This window comes from Drosophila suzukii (assembly GCF_043229965.1).
Source record: "Drosophila suzukii chromosome 2 unlocalized genomic scaffold, CBGP_Dsuzu_IsoJpt1.0 scf_2c, whole genome shotgun sequence".
In the NCBI taxonomy this organism is placed as follows: Eukaryota; Metazoa; Arthropoda; class Insecta; order Diptera; family Drosophilidae; genus Drosophila; species Drosophila suzukii.
In genome coordinates, this window is record NW_027255896.1 from 18397539 (window position 1) to 18423657 (window position 26119).

Genomic DNA, 26119 nt, shown 5'->3' on the forward strand with positions numbered 1-26119 from the left:
TTGATTGACAATCCAATCGGCTAATTGTGTACACAGCAGGGCTCCGGATAACTCAACTCTCGGAATTGTTAGCGGCTTAACAGGTGTGACTCGACTGCGGGCGGCTACTAAGTTAACCTGCACGGAACCATCCGTACAACTAGCTCGAAGATAAGCACATGCTGCATACGCCATGGATGATCCGTCACAAAACATGTGTAGTTGCAACGTCGAGACATGCCTTAAATCGAAGCCTAACCAACGAGGGATGTGTATCTCTTCAATGTCGGGGAGGTCTTGAATGAGCTGTCGCCATTGCTCGGCGAGTTGATCTGGCAGGTCGTCCCAATCTAATGATGCGGGGGGCTCGTCCTTGCGCTCGATACGAAAACTCCAAACTTCCTTCAACAGAATTTTCGCAGCGATGATCACTGGTGCCAGGTATCCCAACGGATCGAATAAGAGTGCTACTGTGGATAGTATAGAACGTTTGGTGAATATAGGATTGAGAGAAAACTTAAGATTAAAACCAAAACCATCTTTGTTTGGATGCCAATACAACCCTAAAGTTTTAATGGAGTCCTTATTGTCTATCTCAAAAATGCTACTGTTAGAGAGATCTGTAGTTGGGATGCTTTCTAAGATATCTGGATGGTTGGATGCCCACTTCTTGAGCTCCATGCCTGCTGATTGCAGAGCTGCGATGACATCATTGCGAATTTTTAGAGCTCCGTCGATGGTCTCGTGTCCTGTTTGAACATCGTCCACATAGATTTCTTTTTTAAGGACGTGCTCGGCCAGAGGATAGCGTTCGCGCTCGTCGGACGCAATCTGATGTATGACTCGAATCGCTGTGAAGGGTGCCGAGGCAGTGCCAAACGTTACTGTAGTCAAAAAATATTCCTTGATGAGTCCCTTTTCATCGCGCCAGAAAATTCGCTGATACTGGGCATCTTCTTCATGCATATCTATGCAGCGATACATTTTCGTTATATCGGCTACGAAGACATACCGATGGAGACGCCAGTTGAGTATAACTCCTCCAAGATCGTTTTGTAGGGCGGGACCCGTGCATAAAATATCATTCAAAGACCTCCCGTTCGTCGTTTTGCACGAAGCGTCGTATACGACGCGCATCTTTGTAGTTAAACTTTCGTCTTTGATCACAGCATGATGTGGAACAGTGCACGCAGAGATTGAGAGTTGCCTTTGAGCGTTGATCCTAGTGTGTTCTTCCTCGCTACCTTTTACCTCTTTTATCTGCTTTAGATCAAAGTACTCTTGAATAGTGCTGGCATACTGTTGACTGAAATCTGGCCGATGATTAAGTTTCCTTTCCAGGGCGTGGAAACGGTTTAATGCGATTTGTCTTGACCGGCCGATCACCTGTGTGGGGTCAAACAACGTTTTTAAAGGCAAACGAACTAGATATTTCCCATTCGGCTGACGGATATGAGTTTGTTGAAAATGGTCTTCACACCATTTTTCCTCTGCGTTGCGTTGTCGTGTTGTGGAGACCTGATCCAATTCGAAAAACCTCTGTACCATGTTGTTTAGGTTTGCCAAATTACAACGGATGGAGTCCAAAAACTATCCAGCCCAGCTGTGTGTTTTGTGCAATTGGTTCTGCAACCGTCCCTTTGCGTATGTCCGGAAGCATTAATTGCGGGATAATGTCGACACCGATGAGTAGGTCAATGCGACCCGACTTGATGAAATTAGGATCTGCAAAGGATAACCCTTGGAGATGTTTACCGGACTTAATGTTTACATTTTGTTTTGGTAAATGACCTGTTAGTGACCGAAGGATGAAGGCTGAGGATACGTAGGCATTAAAATCCGATCCTGAACATGAGATTATGGTGAAGTCGGTGCTGTGCCTGCACTGATTATGCGAAGTATTACCAATTCCCGTGATCTCAGCTCGAACAGGATGCCGTTTGAGTCTAAGCGCTTGAACGATGTTTTCCGTGATGAGGGTGCCTTCCGAGCCATGGTCGATGAGAGCTCGAACTAAAGCTGACTGCCCAGTGGAGTTATTTACGATCCGAACCAGTGCAGTAGCAAGAAGGGTCGTTGAGTTCAGATGGGAGGCAACTGCGCTGAAGAGTTGCGTTGATGGTGCATTTTGTACAGCGGCTGCGCTCCGACCAGAGTCTGAAGCATGCTGTCGGGATACTTCAGGAGTCAATGAGGAACTTTGTTGAGCATTCGGGAAATGTAACAAAGTGTGGTGCCGTTGACCACATTGCGAGCAGTTTCGGTTGCTGCTGCATTGACTGAGAGAATGGGAAGCACTAAGGCAATTGATGCATGCCTTCGAGCGGTCGACTATAACCTTTCGCGCGAAACAATCCTTGGCAAGGAAGTCCGGGCACCGTCATAGAACGTGATTCTGTTGGCAGAGCGAGCACCTGATGGATCCAGACTCAAGAGTACTGTGGAAGCTGTGTCCCCTAACAGTGGAGTTTCTCGATGGTCTGGTTGTCTGGCGATGGTTGGTCGATTGTATAGATGATCTAACTGGAACGGCTGGTTTCCTACTCTCGATTAGGTCGATGCTGACCAATCGATTGTGAAGAAACACCTCCAGCTTTGTGAAGGTGGGGATTTCCACGTTGTTGCCCAGGGAATGTTCCCAGGCCTGTGTTGTGCCGATAGGCAGCTTTGTGAGTAAGTGATGTACCAACCAATGATCACAGGAATCAATGGCAATGTGTAGTCGTCGGAATTCACTAATACATACATTTGCCAAGTTTAACAAATTCCTAAGGTCCACCGCGATCTCCTTGGACAGTGGCTCGATTCCGTACAGTGCATTCATATTGTACATGAACTGCAGTCGAGGGTTATTGTATCGTTTTACCACAAGGTTCCATGCCACTGAATAGTTGGTTTCTGTTAATGCCATGTGGTTTATATCCTGGTCTCGTCCGTGCGGTAGTGCTTGCTTCAAGAAATGAAATTTTTGAATGTTTGAAAGAGATTGATTTTCATGTGTTAGCTGCGTAAAGCTGTCATAAAAAGATGGCCAATCTGCAAAATTTCCTGAAAAGTGGGGTACGGGCAATTTGGGCAGCTGAATTGTGGAAACAGGAATGGGCACAAGGGTGTTGTTTATGGATTGATCACCTGATACCTGTATTGGGACTGGAAACCTGGTTTCGTATTCATCGGCGAAAGAACAATAAATGTGGCTGTATGCTTGCTCAAAATTGTCTTCAACAGCATCCGCAAAATATGGATGCGATCGTTGACATTGCTGTAAAATGAGCGCTTGATGATATGTGTAAAATTGTTTTGAAAGCTCGTTGAGCTTGTTGAGGCGAAACTCATAGTAGGATTTAGTTTTCTTTATTTGACCGTCCTTTTTAGCATTTTTAATTAGTTGGGTCAACCTGGAAGATAAGTCCATCTGCATTGCGTACATGTCTGCAAAAGGCTCGACCACAGCCAAAGGTGTCGAGCTCTGTTGTGCCAAATCACTAACATTACTTTCATTTTTACCCATTTTAATGTTTTCATATTGCACTCTGCTTTGAAATACCACACACAAATACTCTCACAAACACACTCACCTGTTTCAGTCGCTCCGCTCGTGTTGCGATCAAACTTTGAAGGAAGGGGACGGCAAACTTCACGAGACTAGTGTGTCGCATGAGATGGCAATAGGCATGGGCTGAATCCGCTATTCTCCTTGACTTCTTGATTCTACCGCTCCCACTTCCTTAAATAGGGTAATATCTCCTTGCAAATTTAGAAGACTCTCATGGAGGAGTACATATAAATCTTGATTTTGGATTGTTATTCTTATCTGATCATTTGCTTTAAATGATTGTTGATACAGTGAATAACTGTCATTTTCTTGCTTTGATATACTATCATACTGCCAATATTTCATTCAACCCCATAACTTTAGTTAAACTTAGTTAGTAAGTTAGTTAAACCCATTGATTTAAGAATTAACTTATTTTTTTATGTGTGTGTCTTTTGGTTTCTTCCTATAACTTTATGTTTTATAGTGTGCTGATGATGGTAAGTATCACCTCTTTTATTGTACATAATCACTGTATTAAATGTAAACGAATTGTATAGTTTTCACAGCGTAAATTTATTAGTTCACCGTTCTGATCAGTTATGTGTATAGAGAGTGTACTTATTTCGGTGGAACATTAATTCCAAATTCGTATAATGAATAATCTGTCTACTATCAATATATGATCCGCTTACAATATTACATACTAAGGGTATTGTGTTTATTTTTAAAATGTTGACAGGTTGATCAGATATGTATGTTTTTTTCAAGTCGGGGTAAATTATTCTTTTATTGAAACAAAGCAATTGTCCAATGGAGTTCTTTCTATTAAAGTAAACAGGCTCCATGGTAGCTGTAATATGAACTGTGTGTTATTATTACCCTCCATTTGAAATGTTTTCTCAAGATCATAATCTTTTAGTTTATTTTTTAGAAAATCATAAATGTCATTGAGTTCATATGATCCTATTGGAAGTTGAATTACTTTATCACCAATATGAAATAGATTATTATTTATATCAACATTGGGTATAGAGTTGTACATATGAAGTCGATGAGTGCACACTCATATTCACCATTTGTCAGTTCAATGGGTGGGAAATAAGAAATGTTTGTAATGGGTTCATTGCCATTTAATGTAACAGCGAATGATGTACTCATTTTGGAATTTAATAATGTACTGTGAAAATATAGCTTACAGAATAAAACTTATATTCTCAAAAACTTATAAATTCATTAAAACCCTTCCTGTATCTTCCTTTTTCCATATCGTTATCTTTACTTATTATGAGGAATTCGTATTTATCACTCCAACACTTTTGACAAATTTTCATAAATGAATCATAGGACATATCAGTATTTACATGATCACGATATATATGACGCATATTTAAATCATCTTGTTTAAACATTATAATCATATTCGCGTTATCACGTATTGGAATATGAGTATATGTTTGACATAGGTAAAAAGAATCTATCTGATCAAACTTTGAAGGAAGGGGACGGCAAACTTCACGAGACTAGTGTGTCGCATGAGATGGCAATAGGCATGGGTTGAATCCGCTATTCTCCTCGACTTCTTGATTCCTCCGTTATTCGAGGCTCCGTTATGGCGATGTACGTGGCAAAGGTTGCGTAACTTTGCTGGTTTAAATTAATAATAGATTTGCATACAAGTAAGCACAAAGATTGAAGTATGTTTACAAATATTGGAAGCTGATGAAGTTATGAGTGTATGTTCCCCTCATGGGCCACCAAAATGTTGTGACGATTCGCACCCGATCGTCAAAGTTGAGCAGAAGTCTACTCTGGGTTTCTTTCACACACTTTGTAATAAAAACTCAGAGATTTGTTGAACTTCACCAGTTGTATTCATTTGTATACTTTCAATCTTTGACTTAATGCTAACTTTGATTTACAAACTAGGAAATATAAAAGCTCGGTTATAAACGCGACCAGCTTCTCCTTATGTCTTCTTCGTAGTGTAGTGCTGCTAACATTAGCAGCAGAAATCTAACATTCGCTGTTAAAACTGCTGTTGTCCACTGCATCTCAGAGTCGCCAGAAAACAGCTGTCCAGCTTCTCCTAATCGACAGAAACACCCGTTCATATGTCGTTTATATTATTAATTTTAATCAGTATTTATTTGATTGTTCTACCTATTATCAAATAAATTATTAGCGCAGAAATTTTTTTAACAGAATTAAGAGATCGCTTAAACGAAATTCATAATGAATCGGGACGATCCATTTGAGAAGGGGGGAGACATCTAACCCGTGAACCGGTTCCACTTATGGAATTTATGAACAAATTTTGGAATTCATTCTTGGCTATGTTGCCCTTGACTTCAGTGACATTGCCTTTTCCTTTGTTTAAGATTCTGCCTTTGCCTTTTCCATTAGCTTCGAGGGTCGCGCTTGACCATCCTGCTGAGATAAATAAATCAATCGAAAAGCAAACACAAGCTTCCGTTCAATGCCCAAACTATTTCCACAGTATTGCGTTCTAAGTTCAGATCATAATGCGTTCCGATTTTCAATCAAATTGCATCGATCAGCGTAATTTCATTTTACAACGAGAAGCGACAGTTTCTGCATAAGCTTTTTTTTAAATCAAAACTTAAAGTTCTAGAAGCTTAAGAAAGAAAAGCTTCTGGCCGAGGTTCGTTGGATAAATTTTTATACCCGTTACTCGTAGAGTAAAAGGGTATACTAGATTCGTCGGAAAGTATGTAACAGGCAGAAGGAAGCGTTTCCGACCCCATAAAGTATATATATTCTTGATCAGGATCACTAGCCGAGTCGATCTAGCCATGTCCGTCTGTCCGTCTGTCCGTCTGTCTGTCCGGATGAACGCTGAGATCTCGGAAACTATGAGAGCTAGGCTATTGAGATTTGGCGTACAGATTCCTGAGCTTCTTACGCAGCGCAAGTTTGTTTCAGTAGACTGCCACGCCCACTCTAACGCCCACAAACCGCCCAAAACTGTAACTCCTACAGTTTTGATGCTAGATAAGAAATTTTAACTGAAATGTATTGGTGTCGTCAATACCTATCGATTGATCCAAAAATAAATTTTCCACGCCCACTCTAACGCCCATAACGCTTAAATCTGTCTACCGCCGGTAGGTGGCGCATTTTAATCTCGCTTTGCTGCTTGCATATCTCCATTTCCCTTTGAGTAACGGGTATCTGATAGTCGAGGTACTCGACTATAGCGTTCTTCCTTGTTTGAATTAAGAAGTCAGTATTTGTCGGATTGAAGTCGCGATCGGTCATACCTAATAATTAATAGTAAAAGTGACTTGATGAAAAAATTATAGTTCAGGTCAAACAACAATAAAAAAAAAATTTTAAATACAAGAGTATATTTTTTTAAATCAACGACAAAAATTCATTAGCGCCTAACGTGGCGCTGCGTCTTCAAAACTTAAAAAAAACAAGGAAGAACGCTATAGTCGAGTACCTCGACTATTAGATACCCGTTATTCAGCTAATAGAGCCAAAGGGAAGTGTAGATATGCAAGCAGCAAAGCGAGATTGAAATGCGCCACCTACCCGTGATCTCAATATATGGTTATGAAGGCGGTAGACAGACTTAAGCGTTATGCGCGTTAGAGTGGGCGTGGCAAACTTTTTTTTAATCAGTCGATAGGTATAGACGAGACCAATACATTTTAGTTACAATTTTATATCTAGCATGAAAATTGTGGGCGCCACAGGTTTGGTCGGCTTGTGGGCGTTAGAGTGGGCACGGCAATCTTTTTTTTAATCATTCGATAGCTACTGAGGAGACTAACACATTTCAGTTAACATTTTTTATTTAGCATGAAAATTGTGGGCGCCACGTGCTTGGGCGGCTTGTGGGCGTTAGAGAGGCGTGGCACATTGCTGAAACAAACTTGCGCTGCGCAGGAATCTCAGGAATCTGCATCCATAATCCCAGTATTGTAGGTCCTATAGTTTCCGAGATCTCAACGTTCATACGGACAGACGGTCATACGGACATGGCTGGATCCACTCGGCTAGTGATCCTGATGAAGAATATGTACACTTTATAGGGTCGGAAACGCTTCCTTCTGCCTGTTACATACTTTCCGACGAATCTAGTATACCCTTTTACTCTACGAGTAACGAGTATAACGAAAATTAAATTTAAAAACGAAACTCGCGCAGCCAAGAACTCAAATATTTTGTGCAAAAATTAAAACCTCCGCCAGCGACACAAAACAAAGATATAGTGATCGTGATAAATTTTAAATGGTGTTGGGCCGGGTGGCTTGATCGTTGAAAATAGTTGAAGCCCCAAGATCGAATGATATGCAAAAAACACGGGGGTACTTTGGGCTTTTAACGTGACGTGCATAGATGTTTATTTGTACACTTGGAAATAAGAACTGCTTAAGCCTAACTTAACTTAAGCGCTCCAGAGCAGAGCGGAGACTTAGGGGAGAGATGGAGAGGGACATCTGGATAAAACTGCCACTCGACACTGCCTCCTGAAATTAAACGCACTTTTGGCTTTTTCGGCTTTATTTTGTATGGACTGCTCCCATAATGAGAGAGTGAGCTTTGGTAGTTTTGTCGAGCACATATAAACCAGGATAGGGTCCCAATTCTCCATATTAACACCGGAAAATTTTAAGAAAGTTAAGCAACCTTGAAAAGTGCGTTGAAGTTCCTTTAAGGCTGCTCCTGAGTCCTGTGCTATGGATTGCACAATGAAAAGTGTTTTCAGGTTACTGTTCACATGCAATCGCTTATTTTCGAAACGCTCAGTTAGGTTATTCCAGGCTGAGCGAAAGCCATCATTGGTGAGTGGGGATCTTGAAACTATGGAATGATCTTCGCCACATGTTTTTGAATTTAAATGGAATAATTTTTCAACGGGCGTTAGACTCGGATTGTCTATGTGTGTTGCCGTGAAAAGGTCCCGAAAAGTCGGCCAGCGAAGATAATCCCCAGAGAAAACCTCTGTGTCGATAGGAGGGAGCCGACAGCCATACGACGTGGAATTTTGGGACGGAGTTACTGGAGCTTGAGGTATTTGGGAGGAGCCTTTTTGGATTTGTTCCATCAGCTGCGCGGCAAATATTTCATAAGTGGAGTACGTTTGGTAATACTTCGGAGCATACTTCATATGCTGCCTTTACCGTTTGCCACAAGGAATTGAAGTGATCTCGTCGGATTTTACAGGCGGATAACGTTGGGGTAGGAGCACCTGGAGCGTTCACAGTGGCCTCAAAGTGGATCAGACAGTCAGCTGTGGCCATAAATCGGGTTAAAGCGGATTTTACTGATGTTGCCATGACGTTAAATAATTTAGAATTTTAATTCAGAAGTAAGGAAACGAATTGGAATCAAATTGTAAACATCAAGAAAATAATTTTAAAAAACCACAAAAACCTACCAAATAACAAACAACCATAAAAATCCCAAAAAGGCTCAAAAACTGGAACCAGAAGGAACAGTTAATCAGTCTGCTAATTTGGTAACAAGATTAAATAACATCAATGAAGATCATTTTTTAGTTCAGACTCCTACAGAGGAATGTCTTATTTAAAAAGAGTAGACAGAAAAACTTAAAAAGAGCTAAATATTCTAGTAGACACGGGAGCCACTGTTTGTTATATTATAAAAGGGATTTTTTGAGAATAAAAATTATTTATCAATTTACAAAAAAGGATCCACAGTTAATGGGTATTCAATTATTAAATATTATCACTATACAAGGCATTTGTTTTATGAAATAGAAAGATTGGAATCTGAATTATGACTTAATTTATTAAGAAAAATCGGAGCTATAATAAATAAAGAAATGTGAGAGTTGGAGTGTAAAAGAGTAGTAGGATAATACGGATCCTGGCTCACTAGGTAATAAATCATGTCAAAAAAAGGGGGTGGGGGTGACCCTAATTAGTCACGCATGGTTGCACACAGGTGTTTTAATGACCTAATTAGCATAATTAAGTAATAAATCATGTCAAAAAAAGGGGGTGGGGGTGACCCTAATTAGTCACGCATGGTTGCACACAGGTGTTTTAGGTCATTAAAACATAAGCATAATTAAGTAATAAAAGTGTGGGAAAAAGGGGGTGGGGGTGACCGTTAGGATGCACACAGGTGTTATAATGACCTAATTAGCATAAAAAGGTCACTTAATGAGGTTAGAAAGGGGTGTGAGTTGTGAGGGTCACCCCTAAGAAATGTTGAAAGTGGGGTCTGGGTGTTTTGTCATGTCTCGTCTTGCCTCGTCTTTTTCTCACCCCAAAGGTGTGTGTGTGTGAGGGGTGTTTTGTCATGCGTAAAAATGTGTGGTTGCTTAGAGTGATCTTTACCCGAATAGGGTGTGTAGGAGTGTGACAGAGAGATGTTCCTAACAGAATATACACAAAAACAAATGAGATCGTTTATTTAGTCAAATACGTTTTTATTTAATCATATTCGTGTTAAATTAGTTTCCATTGAGTTTTTTAAGTATTCTAATGTATCTTTCCATAAATTTTTAGGCATTTTCTTCTTTCCTTTTAACATGCACACACCTGCAAGTATCAGGTCCAACTTTACAATCATCATATGCCCATGCACAGGATGATAGGTTTTCTCCATACTTGAAATGAATTACTGGGGTGGCTTCTACATCTTCAAAAAATGTATGAAATTATTTCAATTTTGTAACATGTTCCTTGAAGATCTCACTTCCATGCTTTTTTAAAAACTCTTCAATTTTTTGAGGAAATCATTTTTTTCTTTCAACGTTATAGTCTAAATGTTTATCTTTAACTAAAGTTTGGTAGAGATAAATCATTGTATTATACTTAGAAAACAGATGTTAAAAAATGCAACAGCTGATGATAGACCCACCCTCGAAAGCAAATTCCAAACAATAGAACATCTTTTTTTTTTGGCTTTCTCTTTATTTTAGAATTTCAACATATGATGAAATTAATTTTCTAACTCTATATTGTTGAATTAAAAAATGAAAACAAGCACAAGTTTCTATATTATTATTAGAAAATTTACATAAAGTTAAATGTTCTCCAAATGTTGTTTTATAAACTCCTTTACGTCAATACCCCTGAACATGTTCCTTGACTCCAGTAGTAATTTAAAGTACTCTTTTGAAATCATATTTCCAAATGTATTAATAAATAAATTTATTTTATTTATTAGAATCAGTCATTTCGTAAACTTCTTTTCCCGACTCTCAAAATGTGAATGAATGGTGAAAAGGTGTTTAGGAGTTTTCCTTTGTGTAAAAGTTTAAAATTATATGAGCATTGTTGAAAGAGCAGACACCATCCCGAGCATGTATTGATTTCCATCTATTACTTTTAAAGAGGGACAACCAATTTCATCAATGTTAATTAAATCATCAATTTTTACAAATTTTTGTAGGAATAACATTTTTTGATATCCCTTACAAATTATTTTTTTTTTCTATTTATTTCTCTTAAATACATTTGTGTTTCTTTGAAAAAGTATAATCCATCACTCCAATAAGTTTTTTGATGTTTTTTTTGTTAGCCAAGTAGCTGTTTTTCTACATTTTTTATTCAATTAAATAAAATCATGTGCAGAGTGTATGATAAAATTAGAATTCAAGATTTTTTCGTTTTTGAATACGACTCCAATTTCTTTTAGAATAAATTTATTATTATTCCCAAGAAATCCTTGAACATCAATTGCAACAATGTCTTCAGTCATGATTGATTTATTGATTGTTAGACAATCCGCTGAACTAGGCCATTCAACGGGTTGTATTCAACTAAACGATCATGTATGAGCACGCAATATACTTTAACATTTTCGATAGTGGGCTTGGCAAGTTCAATTGAAGTCCTAACATCAATGGATCCCGATTTAACCATTTATTTTGATATGATAACTCTATTACGATAAAAGGAGCTTTAGATTTAAACTCTGTAGGTGATAGTAAAGGAGATTCACTTCGGTTATAGTAGCTAGTTTGAAACTTGCAATACATTTCATTAGGTGAGCAAATCGATCTATTTCAAAGTCCAAGTTTAAGTCATCGTAGGGATATGTTTCAGAGTTTGAGTAGACCTTTAGATTTCTGAAATTGTTTGTAATCAGATGGTGTTTATCTTTAAATCCAATTAAAGCAAATCGTGGACGCTCTCGGTTAACAGCTAATTTAACATTCCAAACATGATCTGTTCCATTACTTAGTTTAGGATTAATGTATGTATGCCAACTACGAAATGCAATCGGTAGATTGGTTCCACTTTTTATGATATCATACATTTTAATTTTCGTTGAATCGCTGGGTGTTATATGAGGAATTTTCCATGTAATATTCGTCATATATTAGTCATATATATTTTCCGACTAATTGTGCATTCTCCAACTTATCTTGCACATCATTCAAATTTTTTGATATTATTAGTACTCGTTCACGTTTACAATTTAATAATACTTTTTTGAAATCTTCAGCAAATCCAAGTAGATTTTTAAGGGGTATTGAAAAGTTGATGTGGGGGTTTAAATTGAAATCGGTTCCTCCACTCCATCCAGAATTGTAAAGTCTCTTGCTTTCAAATTGATTTAAAGAAACAAAGTTTTTTATTGCAGAAGTAATACCACTAAGTCTTGTTCTATTTATCTAAACCCCATATGTTTCATAGCGTATTTCATCTAAAAAGTATGCCATACGATTATTTCTCATCCGGCCAATAACATTTTAAGTTTCTACCGCTCCCACTTCCTTAAATAGGGTAATATCTCCTTGCAAATTTAGAAGACTCTCATGGAGGAGTACATATAAATCTTGATTTTGGATTGTAATTCTTATCTGATCATTTGCTTTAAATGATTGTTGATACAGTGAATTACTGTCATTTTCTTGCTTTGATATACTATCTACTGCCAATATTTTATTCAACCCCATAACTTTAGTTAAACTTAGTTAGTAAGTTAGTTAAACCCAGTGATTTAAGAATTAACTTATTTTTTTATATAAGTGTGTGTCTTTTGGTTTCTTCCTATAACTTTATGTTTTAAAGTGTGCTGATGATGGTAAGTATCACCTCTTTTATTGTACATAATCACTGTATTAATCTTAAATGTAAACGAATTGTATAGTTTTCACCGCGTAAATTTATTAGTTCACCGTTCTGATCAGTTATGTGTATAGAGAGTGTACTTATTTATAATTCCAAATTCGTATAATGAATAATCTGTCTACTATCAATATATGATCCGCTTACAATATTACATACTAAGGGTATTGTGTTTATTTTTAAAATGTTGACAGGTCGATCAGATATGTATGTTTTTTTCAAGTCGGGGTAAATTATTCTTTTATTGAAACAAAGCAATTGTCCAATGGAGTTCTTTCTATTAAAGTAAACAGGTTCCATGGTAGCTGTAATATAAACTGTGTGTTATTATTACCCTCCATTTGAAATGTTTTCTCAAGATCATAATCTTTTAGTTTATTTTTTAGAAAATCATAAATGTCATTGAGTTCATATGATCCTAATGGAAGTTGAATTACTTTATCACCAATATGAAATAAATTATTATTTATATCAACATTGGGTATAGAGTTGTACATATGAAGTCGATTAGTGCACACTCATATTCACCATTTGTCAGTTCAATGGGTGGGAAATAAGAAATGTTTGTAATGGGTTCATTGCCATTTAATGTAAGAGCGAATGATGTACTCATTTTGGAATTTAATAATGTACTGTGAAAATATAGCTTACAGAATAAAACTTATATTCTCAAAAAATTATAAATTCATTAAAACACTTCCTGTATCTTCCTTTTTCCATATCGTTATCTTTACTTATTATGAGGAATCCGTATTTATCACTCCAACACTTTTGACAAATTTTCATAAATGAATCATATGTCTATCAGTATTTACATGATCACGATATATATGACGCATATTTAAATCATCTTGTTTAAACATTATAATCATATTCGCGTTATCACGTATTGGAATATGAGTATATGTTTGACATAGGTAAAAAGAATCTATCTGACGTCCCATACAGAAATATGAACGAATGTTGTTTTGTTTTTCACAAGCAACATCATCAGAAATCATAATAGAGTTTTCTTTAGCCTTAGCGGGTGGTAAAACTTCATAATTTTGTGAGGACGTATAATACCCTTTCCCTTTATCGGCTTAATTAGTTTCTCTAAATACTCATACTTTGGTTGATATAAACTCTTTGAGAATACATATATATTCTCAAATTTAAGCCCGTTTGGACTTTCAATAAGACTGAGCATAACATTTGTTTTTCCACAGTTTGAGGGACCGACAACCAATGCTCTTATTGTATTGGGTAATAAAGAACTATGCCGCGATCATGAGTGATCACCACCCTCGATATTTCTAACACAGATTTCTTGTTTTTGACGTATTAAACGCATATTCACGTGTGTAATGTAGTTCATTCGATGATATATGCTCCTTGATAAGACATTATATAAAATGGGTAAAAGTTTCTATAATTGTTACAGTCAGAGTTCAAACTTGAAACGAGGAAGTGGTATTATAAACAAAATAATTAACAAACTTCCATTTGAAGCACATATTCCTGGTTATAATTTTTGTGGACCTGGAACAAAACTAAAACAAAGGTTGGAGCGCGGTGATCGTGGGATAAATAAATTGGTTGAAGCTTGTACAGTACATGATATTGCATATTCACAATTTAAGGTTCTAGCTGATCGACATAAGTCTGACGCAGTATTAATAAATAAAGAGTGGGAACGTGTTGGTTCAAAAGATAGTAGTATTGCAAAGAAAACAGCAGCAAAAGAAATTCGGAATGGGTGTGAAAAATGGAACAAAGAGAAAGTGTAGGAAAAGGAAATCAAAGGTTAAGAGTTTTTCAAATGTTATCCGAACAGGAATACGGGTATTGAGTGCGATTAAGGTTGTGCGTAAAGCAGTCAATAAATCAATTGGTAGAAATAAAAAAAATTAAGATTCCTCGTATTACTAATGTACCGAAAATTGGTGGTTTTTTACCTATTGTACCTGTTCGTACCCAAAGGTACTCTACATGACCACACCCAACAAACCAAGCAGTAGCCAAGTTGGGAACAGTACCAGGCGCTCAGAAGCACCCACTGCATATGAGAATGGCTGATCAGCATATTATATGTCTCACTAACTCACCGTCTCACCGACTCAACGGCACACTGACCCCCCAATGCAGTCAGCACATTTTGCAGTGTCAGCCAACTACGCAAACTGCTACCATAATCATAATTCCCTGACCTACTTTAGAATATTCACTAATCATTACACAAACTTCCGTGGTCCAAGTAGCATATAAACATGTACCAAATGAAGAATAAATCAGTTATCAACGCATCTCATAACTCCGCGGTTCTACTTCCTACCTCTGGGAATAGGGCTCGTAATACACTATCTCCACTAGCAGCTAACCACGTTAGCTCACCCTCAGCGCAGTTCAGCATCGCCTGTGGTCCGGCATCGCAGTAACTATCGTTACCATTGCCGCGACGCGATCGTCATGCCAGCAAAGCGTCCCCGTGCCAGCGACAAGTGCTCATTACCCTTTTGTCCCACGGTGTGACCCGGAAGTGTCTACTTTGGTTAGGCACAAACATTGGTGACCCCGACGTGATCCTTTAACAACAAAGGATCACACTCAAGCAACCCCCTTCCCACTAAAGGACTCACAGCTTTATCCAGCTTCACAGGATACGCTTCTTCTTCCAGCGTCACAGGAACTTCAGCTTAATCCAGCTTCACAGGATTCGCTTCTTCTTCCAGCGTCACAGGAACTTTAGCTTAATCCAGCTTCACAGGATACGCTTCTTCTTCCAGCGTCACAGGAACTTCAGCTTAATCCAGCTTCACAGGATTCGCTTCTTCTTCCAGCGTCACAGGAACTTCAGCTTCATCCAGCTTCACAGGATTCGCTTCTTCTTCCAGCGTCACAGGAACTTCAGCTTCATCCAGTTTCACAGGATACTCAGCTTCATCCAGCTTTACAGGATACTCAGCTTCATCCAGCTTCACAAGATTCTTTGTTTCCAAGACACACAATATGTCTACTTCATTCATTGAGGAAACAAGTCACACAAGATTTGATTTACAGAATCGATTACTAGACACCCAAAACGAGCTGCAAGGGAAAATCCAACAGCTCATTAAGAATTATGGCAAGGATTCTGCCGACCGACGCCACCGAGACGGCTATTATTCCGGTAAGCTAACTCAGTTAAACGATCTCTGGCAGCAGTTTTGCGACCTAGATGAAGAAGTCCAGCAAGCAACATTACCCACTGGAAGTGAGTACTCTTCACGATTAGTAGCACTTAAGGAGCTGGTCGAAAAATATCAGAATATCTTTCTGGACAACATGCCGACTGGAAGCGAGCTTCCGAAGGCCCCCAGACGAACTTCGACCAACATCAAGCTCGCAACAAAAGATCAAGTCAAAGGAGATTCCACAATTGACACGGTGATCCGACAGTTGCAGAGAAGTTGCAACGAATTGGAGTCATCATTAACATTAGCCTCGAACGCCCCAACTGTCACCCCAGCCCTACAAAGGCACCTGGATCTCCATTGGGCGTTACTAAGGCAAGCCCAAGACGAATTGGATAGCACACCTGGGGCCGCAGCTCTGGCAGAAGCAGAGCTAGCTCAATTCCACACATTATACGAGGAATACGAAATGAACCTGCTTCGGGAAAACGACGCGCCAATGAGCCTAAACTTGGCACTTCCGCCAATTAGCATTCCGGAGTTCAACGGCGAGTATCTAGACTGGCCACGGTTCCATGATCTCTTTGTGGAATCGGTACATAATAAACCATATTCGGCCAGTCAAAAACTACATATTCTACAGAGTTCGCTTCGTGGTGAAGCGAGAAACGTCTTGACAGACACAGCCTTCTCACAGGGTGGCTATGACGACACCTGTTTGCGTTTAAAGGCCAGGTACCAGAACGGAAAAATACTAGTATTCGCCGCCATTGCAAAAATTATTGACCATAAGCCTATAGATGGCTCCTCGCGCCAACTAGGGGCCTTACATGACACTATACAAAATTCAATAAGTACTCCTAAAAACCTTGATATCAGCACAAAGTCCTGGGATCCAATCCTGTGTTTTCTTATCAGAAGAAAACTAGACCAGCAGTCTCTAGCTGCTCTCGAAAATTCAGCGGATGCACCAACGGAAATTCCAACGTTATGGAGTGTACTGAAGACGAAAAGCGCTCAACCTACAGCAACACTCCGCCATCAGTCAGTTCACAACGAAGAGAGCTGTAAGATTTGTCACCTAGGACAACATAATCTTAAAGCATGTAGCCGTATCCAGCAAATGGACCCCAAAGCACGGCGTCAAGCCATTATTCAAGTAGGAGCATGCACAAATTGTTTGTCTACAGCTCATAAGGTTGAAAACTGTGGATCACCGACCACTTGTCGGTGTAGCTCTCATCATGTACATCAGGGTTTGAAAAATTATTAGAGGTATTTATTATGCCCACAGTCATTACAGACCAACCGTCAGTACCGATTACAACCGATCTTAATATTCCCGAGGGACTGCCGTTAGCAGATCCTGACTTTCGGCAACCAGGACCTATTGACCTAACGTTAGGGGTTGAAGTATTTTCTCGTGTAATTACCGGTGAACGTCTTGAACTAGGACCTAATAAACCTTTAGCACAAGGCACAAGGCTTGGTTATGTAATCACAGGTTATATCAATAAAGAAACCTCATCTGATACGGAAATCAACCCCAATCTAATAGAAAACAGAGATGATTTTGCAGGACCGAACGCTGCTTATGAGCCAGCGAAAGATAAAAATCCGATGAATATAGACTTCTCATCAATTCAAACCCTACAAGAAGGCTGACTTTGGCTCAACATTTCTAAACTTTACCAAGAAAGATCTTAGTTTTGTTGCAGAACGTCCACATACCATAGACGTGCCAAGTGATCAAGTTCTACGAGGGCACAATTTCAGTCCCCACGGTAATGTCAATTTTATCGCAAAGGGGAGTGTTAAGCAGCATAAAGAAGATGTGAAGGACCTGAATCACAACCATGAACCTCAGTTGAAGGAACGATCCACCTTGGTCAATGATTTGTTAGGGGCTTCCTATACAATTCGGTCAAGGGCAGACCGACATCACGACTTAATTGAGGGTACCCCTCAATAGGGGGGGAGAATGTTCGTACCCAAAGGTACTCAACATGACCACACCCAACAAATCAAGCAGTAGCCAAGTTGGGAACAGTACCAGGCGCTCAGTAGCACCCACTGCATATGAGAATTGCTGATCAGCATATTATATGTCTCACTAACTCACCGTCTCACCGACCCAACGGCACACTGACCGGCCAATGCAGTCAGCACATTTTGCAGTATCAGCCAACTACGCAAAGCCAACTACGCAAACTGCTACCATAATCATAATTCCCTGACCAACTTTAGAATATAGCTTACTTCACTAATCATTACACTAAACTTTCGTGTTCCAAGTAGTATATAAACATGTTCCAAATGAAGAATAAAACAGTTATCAACACACCTCTTAACTCCGCGGTTCTACTTCCTACAACTGGGAATAGGGCTCGTAATACACAATCTCAACTAGCAGCTAACCACGTTAGCTCACCCTCAGCGCAGCTCCAGCATCGCCTGTGGTCCGGCATCGTAGTAACCTCCTTACCATTGCCGCGACGCGATCGTCCTGCCATCATAGCGTCCCCGTGCCAGCGACAAGTGCTCATTACCCCCTTGTCCCGCGGTGTGACCCGGAAGTGTCTACTTCGGTTAGGCACAAACAAGTGTAATGTCTAATCCTATAATCTAATGTCCCTCCTATTTCTAGTGATGAAAGTTGGTTTCGTCGTCGCTCGGGCGTTGAGTCGGTGAGACGGTGAGTTAGTCTACAGTGAGTGCTACTGAGCGCCTGGTACTGTTCCCAACTTGGCTACTGCTTGATTTGTTGGGTGTGGTCATGTTGAGTACCTTTGGGTATGATACTGTATATTATTAAAAGTGGTGTAAGCCTACCAATCGCATTCCAGAGTTTGTATTCATATTTTAACCCCAAATAGGGGTATGGGAGTGAACACAGCTGGAATGAGAAATTGTCGGCTAACCGCGAATAAACCAAGATTTGTAATATCTGGATTTTTACACTAAATGGAGAAGTTATCCCAAATAATTTATCAAACTTGAAAGTTCATTTGAATTCTGAATCATATTCATATGATAAATTGAATGTTGATTTTAGTAAGAATCAGTATTCACCTATATGAAATGTATACAAGATCTCAATTTAGTTACTTTAATCGTGAACCACAACCATTTTTGACCCCAAGTAAATTTAAATTTAAGGCCCATATTATTGTAGTTTTTCTTTTATTTCAAAACGAATCAGTGAATACTGGTCCTATTGATGAGAGAATTTCAATAGAATTGAAGACACCAAGTCATGAAAATATCCAAGCTTACTGTGTCCTCATACATGGCCGTTTAGTTGAATATTACCCATTAAACGGACTAGTACAACGAGTTATTTAACATTAGAAAAATGTTGAAAGACACTGTTTCGATTGATGTTCAAGGTTTCTTTGATAATAATAATAATTTTATTCTAAAGATCCAAACTTGAATAATAGATTTTTTAATAGAGTCACCATATGATTTTACTTTGCTAAATACATAATCTCAAAAGACTGCAATTTGGTTAACGAATACACATCACAAAATTTTTTAGAACGACGGAGAAAACAGTTTTCCACAAACTCGAAAGTATCTAAGGACAATTACAAGCGGAAAACAAATTATTTGTAAAGGTGTGGAAAAGAAACGATTTTTACAGACGTTTTTTGGGAGTCGTCAGCTCATTAATATCGAGGAAATGGGCTGTCCGTCACTAAACAGGTTTAAAGGAAACCGGTTTCCCTATTGTGAAACACACCTTAGGGGCGGGGTTTGTGCTTTAACAATGCATACATTATTTTGACATTTTTTAAAAGTAGCTTCAAATCAATAAAATAGTTTTTATACATCATTTTAAAGTTGAGACTAGATGTGTAAAGACCTACAAGAAAATAAAATTAACAAAATTAAATTTCATGAGGAAATTGACCAATTTATTGAACAATTTAAAGGACAGATAATTGGTCAGCATTTTCAATACCTTCTAAACACAAAAACTATGTTCATGAATCGAGGTGGACATGATCTTAAAACTATGCATTATGGTGAACGCTTTACATTTTTTATCCAGAAATGACGTCGGAAACGTGCGCCTGCTTCTTCTATGCAAATCTCCGGAATCAAAGCAGAAAATTAATTTCTATATATAATAAAAATGTTCGCAATACCAAAATAAATGAATAAATGTATTATTATGCTACAAAATAAACTTCTGACTTGTTATTTCGAGCTAAAATTACAGGTACGGAGAATGGAAAATATTTCCTGACTGAGATACCCCTATTATGGGAACGTATTAGAGCTAGCAGTTAGCCGTGAGGTCGTTGGCGTGAGGCCCATGATCTTGTCAATGAGCGTGCGCCTTCTGGGTTGTGCATGTGTCCCTTTTATTGCGGTCAGGTAATTGACAGGTGCGCATGTTCGGGTAGCTCTTGCCTGAATCACTTTTATGACATGTTTATGACCCATTTGTGGAAAGAAGAGAATCTTAGACAATTTACCAGTTAAGCGTTCTGGGGCGGAAACAAAAATGTGTGTTTAAAAATTATCCACATCTGAGAATCATTAACTTGTGAGATATATTTTATTTGGGATCTTTTGATTTCTAAATTAGTTTTATAATCATAGGAAACATTATTCCACAACATGATCGGACATATTCCTCTAAGGTAACCATCTTTAAATACTTTGGGTGTGCGACCTTTCACACGTGCACAGCAACACCTGTGATAATGAGCCAAAGTGTACGTGGTCACACCTTTCCCCAACATGATCGGATATGTTCCTCTAAGAAAAAAACCTTTGGATACTATGGTTGTGCGACCTTTCTCACGTGCACCTTTCTCACCTGACTATTAATTGCACATAATGAGGGGAAGGATACATAATCAATATTGTCACACGGGGATGTGGGGGCGATTTTACTCTTTATAGACACGATCGCGACATTTTTATGACTTCAAAACCCATTAAAATCAGTTAATTTATTGGATTATGCGAATTGTCTCAGAACCCGCATACGTTAATGAGGGCGGGGAGGGGCGCGGGGGCCATTAATATTCTAATTGTCCCAGAATCCGCTTTTCCATACTACTTACCGACTTATTTTTCTTTAATAAATAACATTAATTTATTTATTAATACATTTAAAAATATGATTTCAAAAGAAGACTTGAAATTACTACTGGAGTCAAGGAACATGTTCATGGGTATTGACGTAAAGGAGTTTATAATAACAACATTTGGAGAACATTTAACTTTATGTAAATTTTCTAATAATAATATAGAAACTTGTGCTTGTTTTCATTTTTTAATTCAACAATATAGAGTTAGAAAATTAATTTCATCATATGTTGAAATTCTAAAATAAAGAGAAAGCCAAAAAAAAAAGATGTTCTATTGTTTGGAATTTGCTTTCGAGGGTGGGTCTATTATCAGCTGTTGCATTTTTTAACATCTGGTTTCTTTCTTTACAATGATTTATCTCTACCAAACTTTAGTTAAAGATAAACATTTAGACTATAACGTTGAAAGAAAAAAATGATTTCCTCAAAAAATTGAAGAGTTTTTAAAAAAGCATGGAAGTGAGATCTTCAAGGAACATGTTACAAAATTTAAATAATTTCATACATTTTTTGAAGATGTAGAAGCCACCCCAGTAATTCATTTCAAGTATGGAGAAAACCCTTCGGCCAAAGAGCTAGTGAGATGGCTCTGAGGGCGCCGAGCTGAAGGCTACCGAACGGGTCGCAGGTTGCGGATAGCGAGCGCCCTGGTTCTCCAGGGTAGCTACGAATAAGCGTGGAAGTTGGACACGGCCCGGCCACCGCCAAGCCCCCAACACGAAGCGCAAATAAGTAGCCCCGGACAGTCAGCGGGTATCTGCGCCGTAGCAGTACCGACGTCGCGCTTGTGCTGCCGCCTCCGACAAATAGCTCACACACACCCCCTTCCCACACTCTTTGAACCTACCTCTTTCCCACCCACACAACTCATCTCACCCCCGGGCTAAGGTGTCACTCGTACCGTGCCGAGAGTCAATCTGGCTGGGAGCCCGAGTCATCAAATAACTCAGTCTCAAACGGTGAGCTCAGGCAAGTGGCGACCGCCTGTTCTAAGTCAGCCTTACCCGGGTACGGCGGATCTCTGCCCGGGTGGACCTGTCCTTTCTCCGCAGCTCGTGGGATTTAACATGGAGAACTTAACAATTAAAAAACAAAAAGACTGCACAAGACGAGAGCCCGACACTCTTATAAAGTCGGAAGTCGTAACCAACGACGAAAGTAAGAGCAAGATCACGGCTCTGACTACCCCAGTCCACGTGACGTCGACCCCTGCCAAGGCCAGCGAACAACGCAGCCGGCTAAGCCCAACTCGCCATAGTGACAAGCCCAAGCCTCCCACCAGCGTAGGTGTGGCTAACCAGCCACTCCAACCTGAGGGGAGCGCCAAAGCCGGTCTCATGGTGAGTACCAGGGCAAAGGAGTTTAAGAGGGTACCACCTAACCAGGCAGGACCTCTTGAAAGAAAGAAGGCTACTAGGATCCTCAAACGGCTGGCCACCAATCCGATACGTGAGGATCAGACTTCGAAATTGGATTACCAGAAAATCCAAGAGGACATAGCCTGGGCGAAGGCAGTTATCCCAGATTTCGACATCGCTATGACTACCAGCAACAAGCGAGAGAGGTCGATGGAGTCAGCTCAACCAGCGAGCAAGAAGGCCAAAGTAACCAACCGCGGCACATGGTCGAGATCCTTTGCGGAGGTGGTAAAGGATCGGAAGATCATTGGAGTCATCGACCAGAGCGATGAAGGCGGAAGGATCCCAAGAAACCATTGGGGTCTGGTTAGACGGGCCCTTGCGACAGTGGCCTTGAAAGTGCTGGACGAAAACCCAGGACCGCCACCCGATTGCACAGATGCAGGGTGGTACCAGGGCAACGTAAAGTTGATCGCCTGCGAAGACGAGAGATCGGCAGCACTCTACAAGGCTGCAATTGACAAAGTCGGCGAGGTCTACCCCGGGGCCAAGCTGGCAGTTTGTGAGGCTGCGGACATCCCGTCTCGACCGAGAGCGAGGGTGTGGCTGCCGTCGGAACCATCGGAACCAGAGGCTATACTCAGCCTGCTGACCAGGTTCAACCCAAAACTGCCAACAGACGGTTGGAAGGTGGTCAAGGTGGAGAAAACCGAGCGAGTCACCATGAGCGTGGTTATCCTCCTAAACCAGGCCTGCTTGGAACCCCTCGCAGCCCAGCAGCACAGAGTGAACTACGGGTTCGACAAGGTGCAGCTTCGTATTTACGACACCGATAAAACAGCGGCAGACAACCTGGCTGCCTGTGCGTCGTACGAACCCCCGAGCGACGACGAACCAGATCACGAGGAGGCCACCCTCACCGGCTACGTGTCAACCGACTCGGAGCTGACGGAGAGCCTGAAACAGCTGTGCACCCAGGACACAACCCGACCAGGGCGCTCTGTCCTCCAGGACATAGCGGAGGAAGCGGAGGGTACCCAGCCCGACCCCAGTCCCAAAGATGGTGCAGTTTCTGCAAATTAATCTGCACCACAGCAAGGCAGCATCCGCTGCCCTCCTCACCCGCCTGGCAACAGGCAACATAGACGTAGTCCTCATTCAAGAGCCATGGATTGTTGGTAACAACATCTGTGGCCTATCAACCCCCCTATACAAGCTATTTTACACCAAGGACAAGGGTAAAACCAGAACCTGCATTCTTACAAAAACACACTTTAACACATTTCTTATTCCACAGTTTAGCGAAGGCGACCTTACCACGGTCAGACTGGAGCTAAACGAACACACCCATGACACCATAGCATCATTCTATCTGGCTCACGACCACGAAGGGCCACTACCAAACACCACTACACAAGAACTCATACGCACTCACTCATCTAAGGAACTCATCCTGGGTGGGGACGCTAACTCACACCACACACAATGGGGAAGTACAAACACCAACGAAAGGGGTGAGTTACTCTACGACTATCTCCTTCAATCAAATCTATTCATCTGCAACAAAGGTAATGACCCAACTTTCATCACTAGAAATAGGAGGGAAGTACTAGACATTACTCTAATATCTGATCCCTTACTTAACCAGCTAGACGCGTGGAAGGTGGGGATCGAACACTCATTCTCGGACCACCGATACATAGAATTTACAATAAGTCTAGAACATCCTCCCGCCGAGAACATAACTAATCTAAGATTAACCAACTGGGGATACTATAAAAATCTCCTCAACAGGAACCTACCCGCTCCTCCGACACACATACGCAACCGTCAAGAATTAGATAGCCTAGTTAACACTTTTACTGATATCTGCGGTGAGGCCTTAAAAAGGGCTTGCCCAAGTAGAACAGTCAAAACAAAGCACAAACCCCCATGGTGGAACCCAACCCTAGCGAACCTTAAAAGAGAGTGTAGAACTTACTTCAATAAAGCTAAATACAACAATAGCGAATCCTCCTGGAATCTATATCATTCAAAACTAAGCCTATACAAAAAGGAAATAAGAATATCAAAACGAAGAGCCTGGGCTAACTTCTGCAGTAGCATAGAATCTACTGCGGAGGCATCCAGACTCAGAAGAATTCTAGCTAAAGCTCCAGCTACCATTGGCTATCTTAAAACCAATGCTGATGGCTGGACGGAAAACAGTCAGGAAACCCTTGAACTACTGTTAGACACACACTTCCCTAACAATACCCAGGTAGTGGAGGACCTCCACATAGAGGTGAATCTAGACGACCAGAGTATTGCCAACATTTCAAACCCTGACCGCATTCAGTGGGCTGTTAACTCTTTTAAGCCCTTCAAATCACCTGGCCCAGATGGGTTCTTCCCGGCCCAGCTACAACGGACATTAGATATGTCCCTTCCCTGGCTGACAGCCATCTTCCACGGCTGCCTTGCTCTAAACCATATTCCAACAAGGTGGCTGGACGTCAAGGTAATCTTTATACCGAAAGCCGGCAAGCCCTCCCACACTAACCCAAAGGACTTCCGCCCGATCAGTCTCTCTTCCTTCTTGTTGAAGACCCTGGAAAGGCTAATTGACACCCATATCAGACTAACCATCGACCATAGCCTACTCTCTGACGCACAGCATGCGTACCGTAAGGGTAGATCAACCGATACCGCCCTCCACTCTCTAGTGTACAGTATAGAACGAGGCTTCCACAATAAGGAATACTCTCTTGCAGCGTTTCTAGACATAGAAGGCGCCTTCAACAACGTCACCCCAACGGCGATCACTGGTGCTCTGACTGAACTGGGCATTGAGCGGCCCATAGTGGGACTCATACACACCATGCTAACCAGCAGGTTAGTGCACTCCACTATGGGATCGGCCCTCTCGACCAGGAATGTCAGTAGAGGAACCCCACAAGGGGGCGTACTCTCACCTCTTCTATGGGTTTTGGTGGTCAACAAACTGCTATCACTTCTAGAAGAGGCGGGCACAAAAGTGGTAGCCTACGCGGATGACGTGGTTATCCTACTGCAGGGCAAGTTCCCGCAAACCCTTTGTAATCTAATGGAGACAGCCCTATCCACCCTTTCCAGGTGGACGGCTGGCTGTGGACTGGGAGTTAACCCGGAAAAGACCGAACTAGTTCTCTTTACAAGGAAGTACAAGGTACCAATTCTAGTTCCCCCAAAACTACACCAAACGCGCCTAACCCTTAGCAACCAAGCAAAGTACCTAGGTGTCATTCTTGACAAAAAGCTCCTCTGGACTGATAACATCCTAGATCGCACACGCAAAGCGGCCATAGCCCTCTTCGCTTGTAAAAAAGCCATAGGGAGGAAGTGGGGTTTCTCCCCCATGATAGTTCACTGGCTATATACTGCAATAGTCAGGCCCATTCTCCTCTACGGAAACATCGTTTGGTGGCCTTCTCTAGATAAGAACTGCAACCTCCGGATCCTTCACAAGATCCAAAGGAGCGCAGAGCTCTGCATCAGTGGGGCGCTGCGCACTACCGCCACCGAGGCACTAAACACAATTCTCGATCTCCAACCCCTGGACCTACTTGCCAAAAGCTGGGCATCTGCAACAGCGCTGAGACTCCGTGAAGCAGCGGCTTGGACAACGGGCTCCACGGGTCACTCCATTATCCTATCAAAACATTCACCCCTACCACGTTATACAGACTACGTCCCACCCATAGTCAACTTCGAAAGAAGATACAAAATTCATATACCCACCCGTTCAGACTGGGACAACCTCCCACATCAATTCGTAAACGCCGTCAACATATACACTGACGGCTCCAAGTTTAACTCCCAAACAGGTGGGGGAGTCTTCTCCCCCGAACTAGACATAAAAGTCTCTTTCCGCCTACCA

The 26119-nt window shown here is 40.8% G+C and overlaps 1 protein-coding gene across 1 annotated transcript; it reads left to right on the top strand.

The window, feature by feature from the left end:
* Positions 1 to 21756: 21756 nt before the first annotated feature.
* Positions 21757 to 25090, top strand: LOC139354157 (uncharacterized). Its single transcript, XM_070998416.1, has 2 exons — positions 21757 to 23459; positions 23519 to 25090. The coding sequence occupies exon 1, from the start codon at positions 21931 to 21933 to the stop codon at positions 23302 to 23304; it is 1374 nt and encodes a 457-aa protein (XP_070854517.1). The 5' UTR covers positions 21757 to 21930; the 3' UTR covers positions 23305 to 23459; positions 23519 to 25090.
* The last annotated feature ends 1029 nt before the right edge of the window (positions 25091 to 26119 follow it).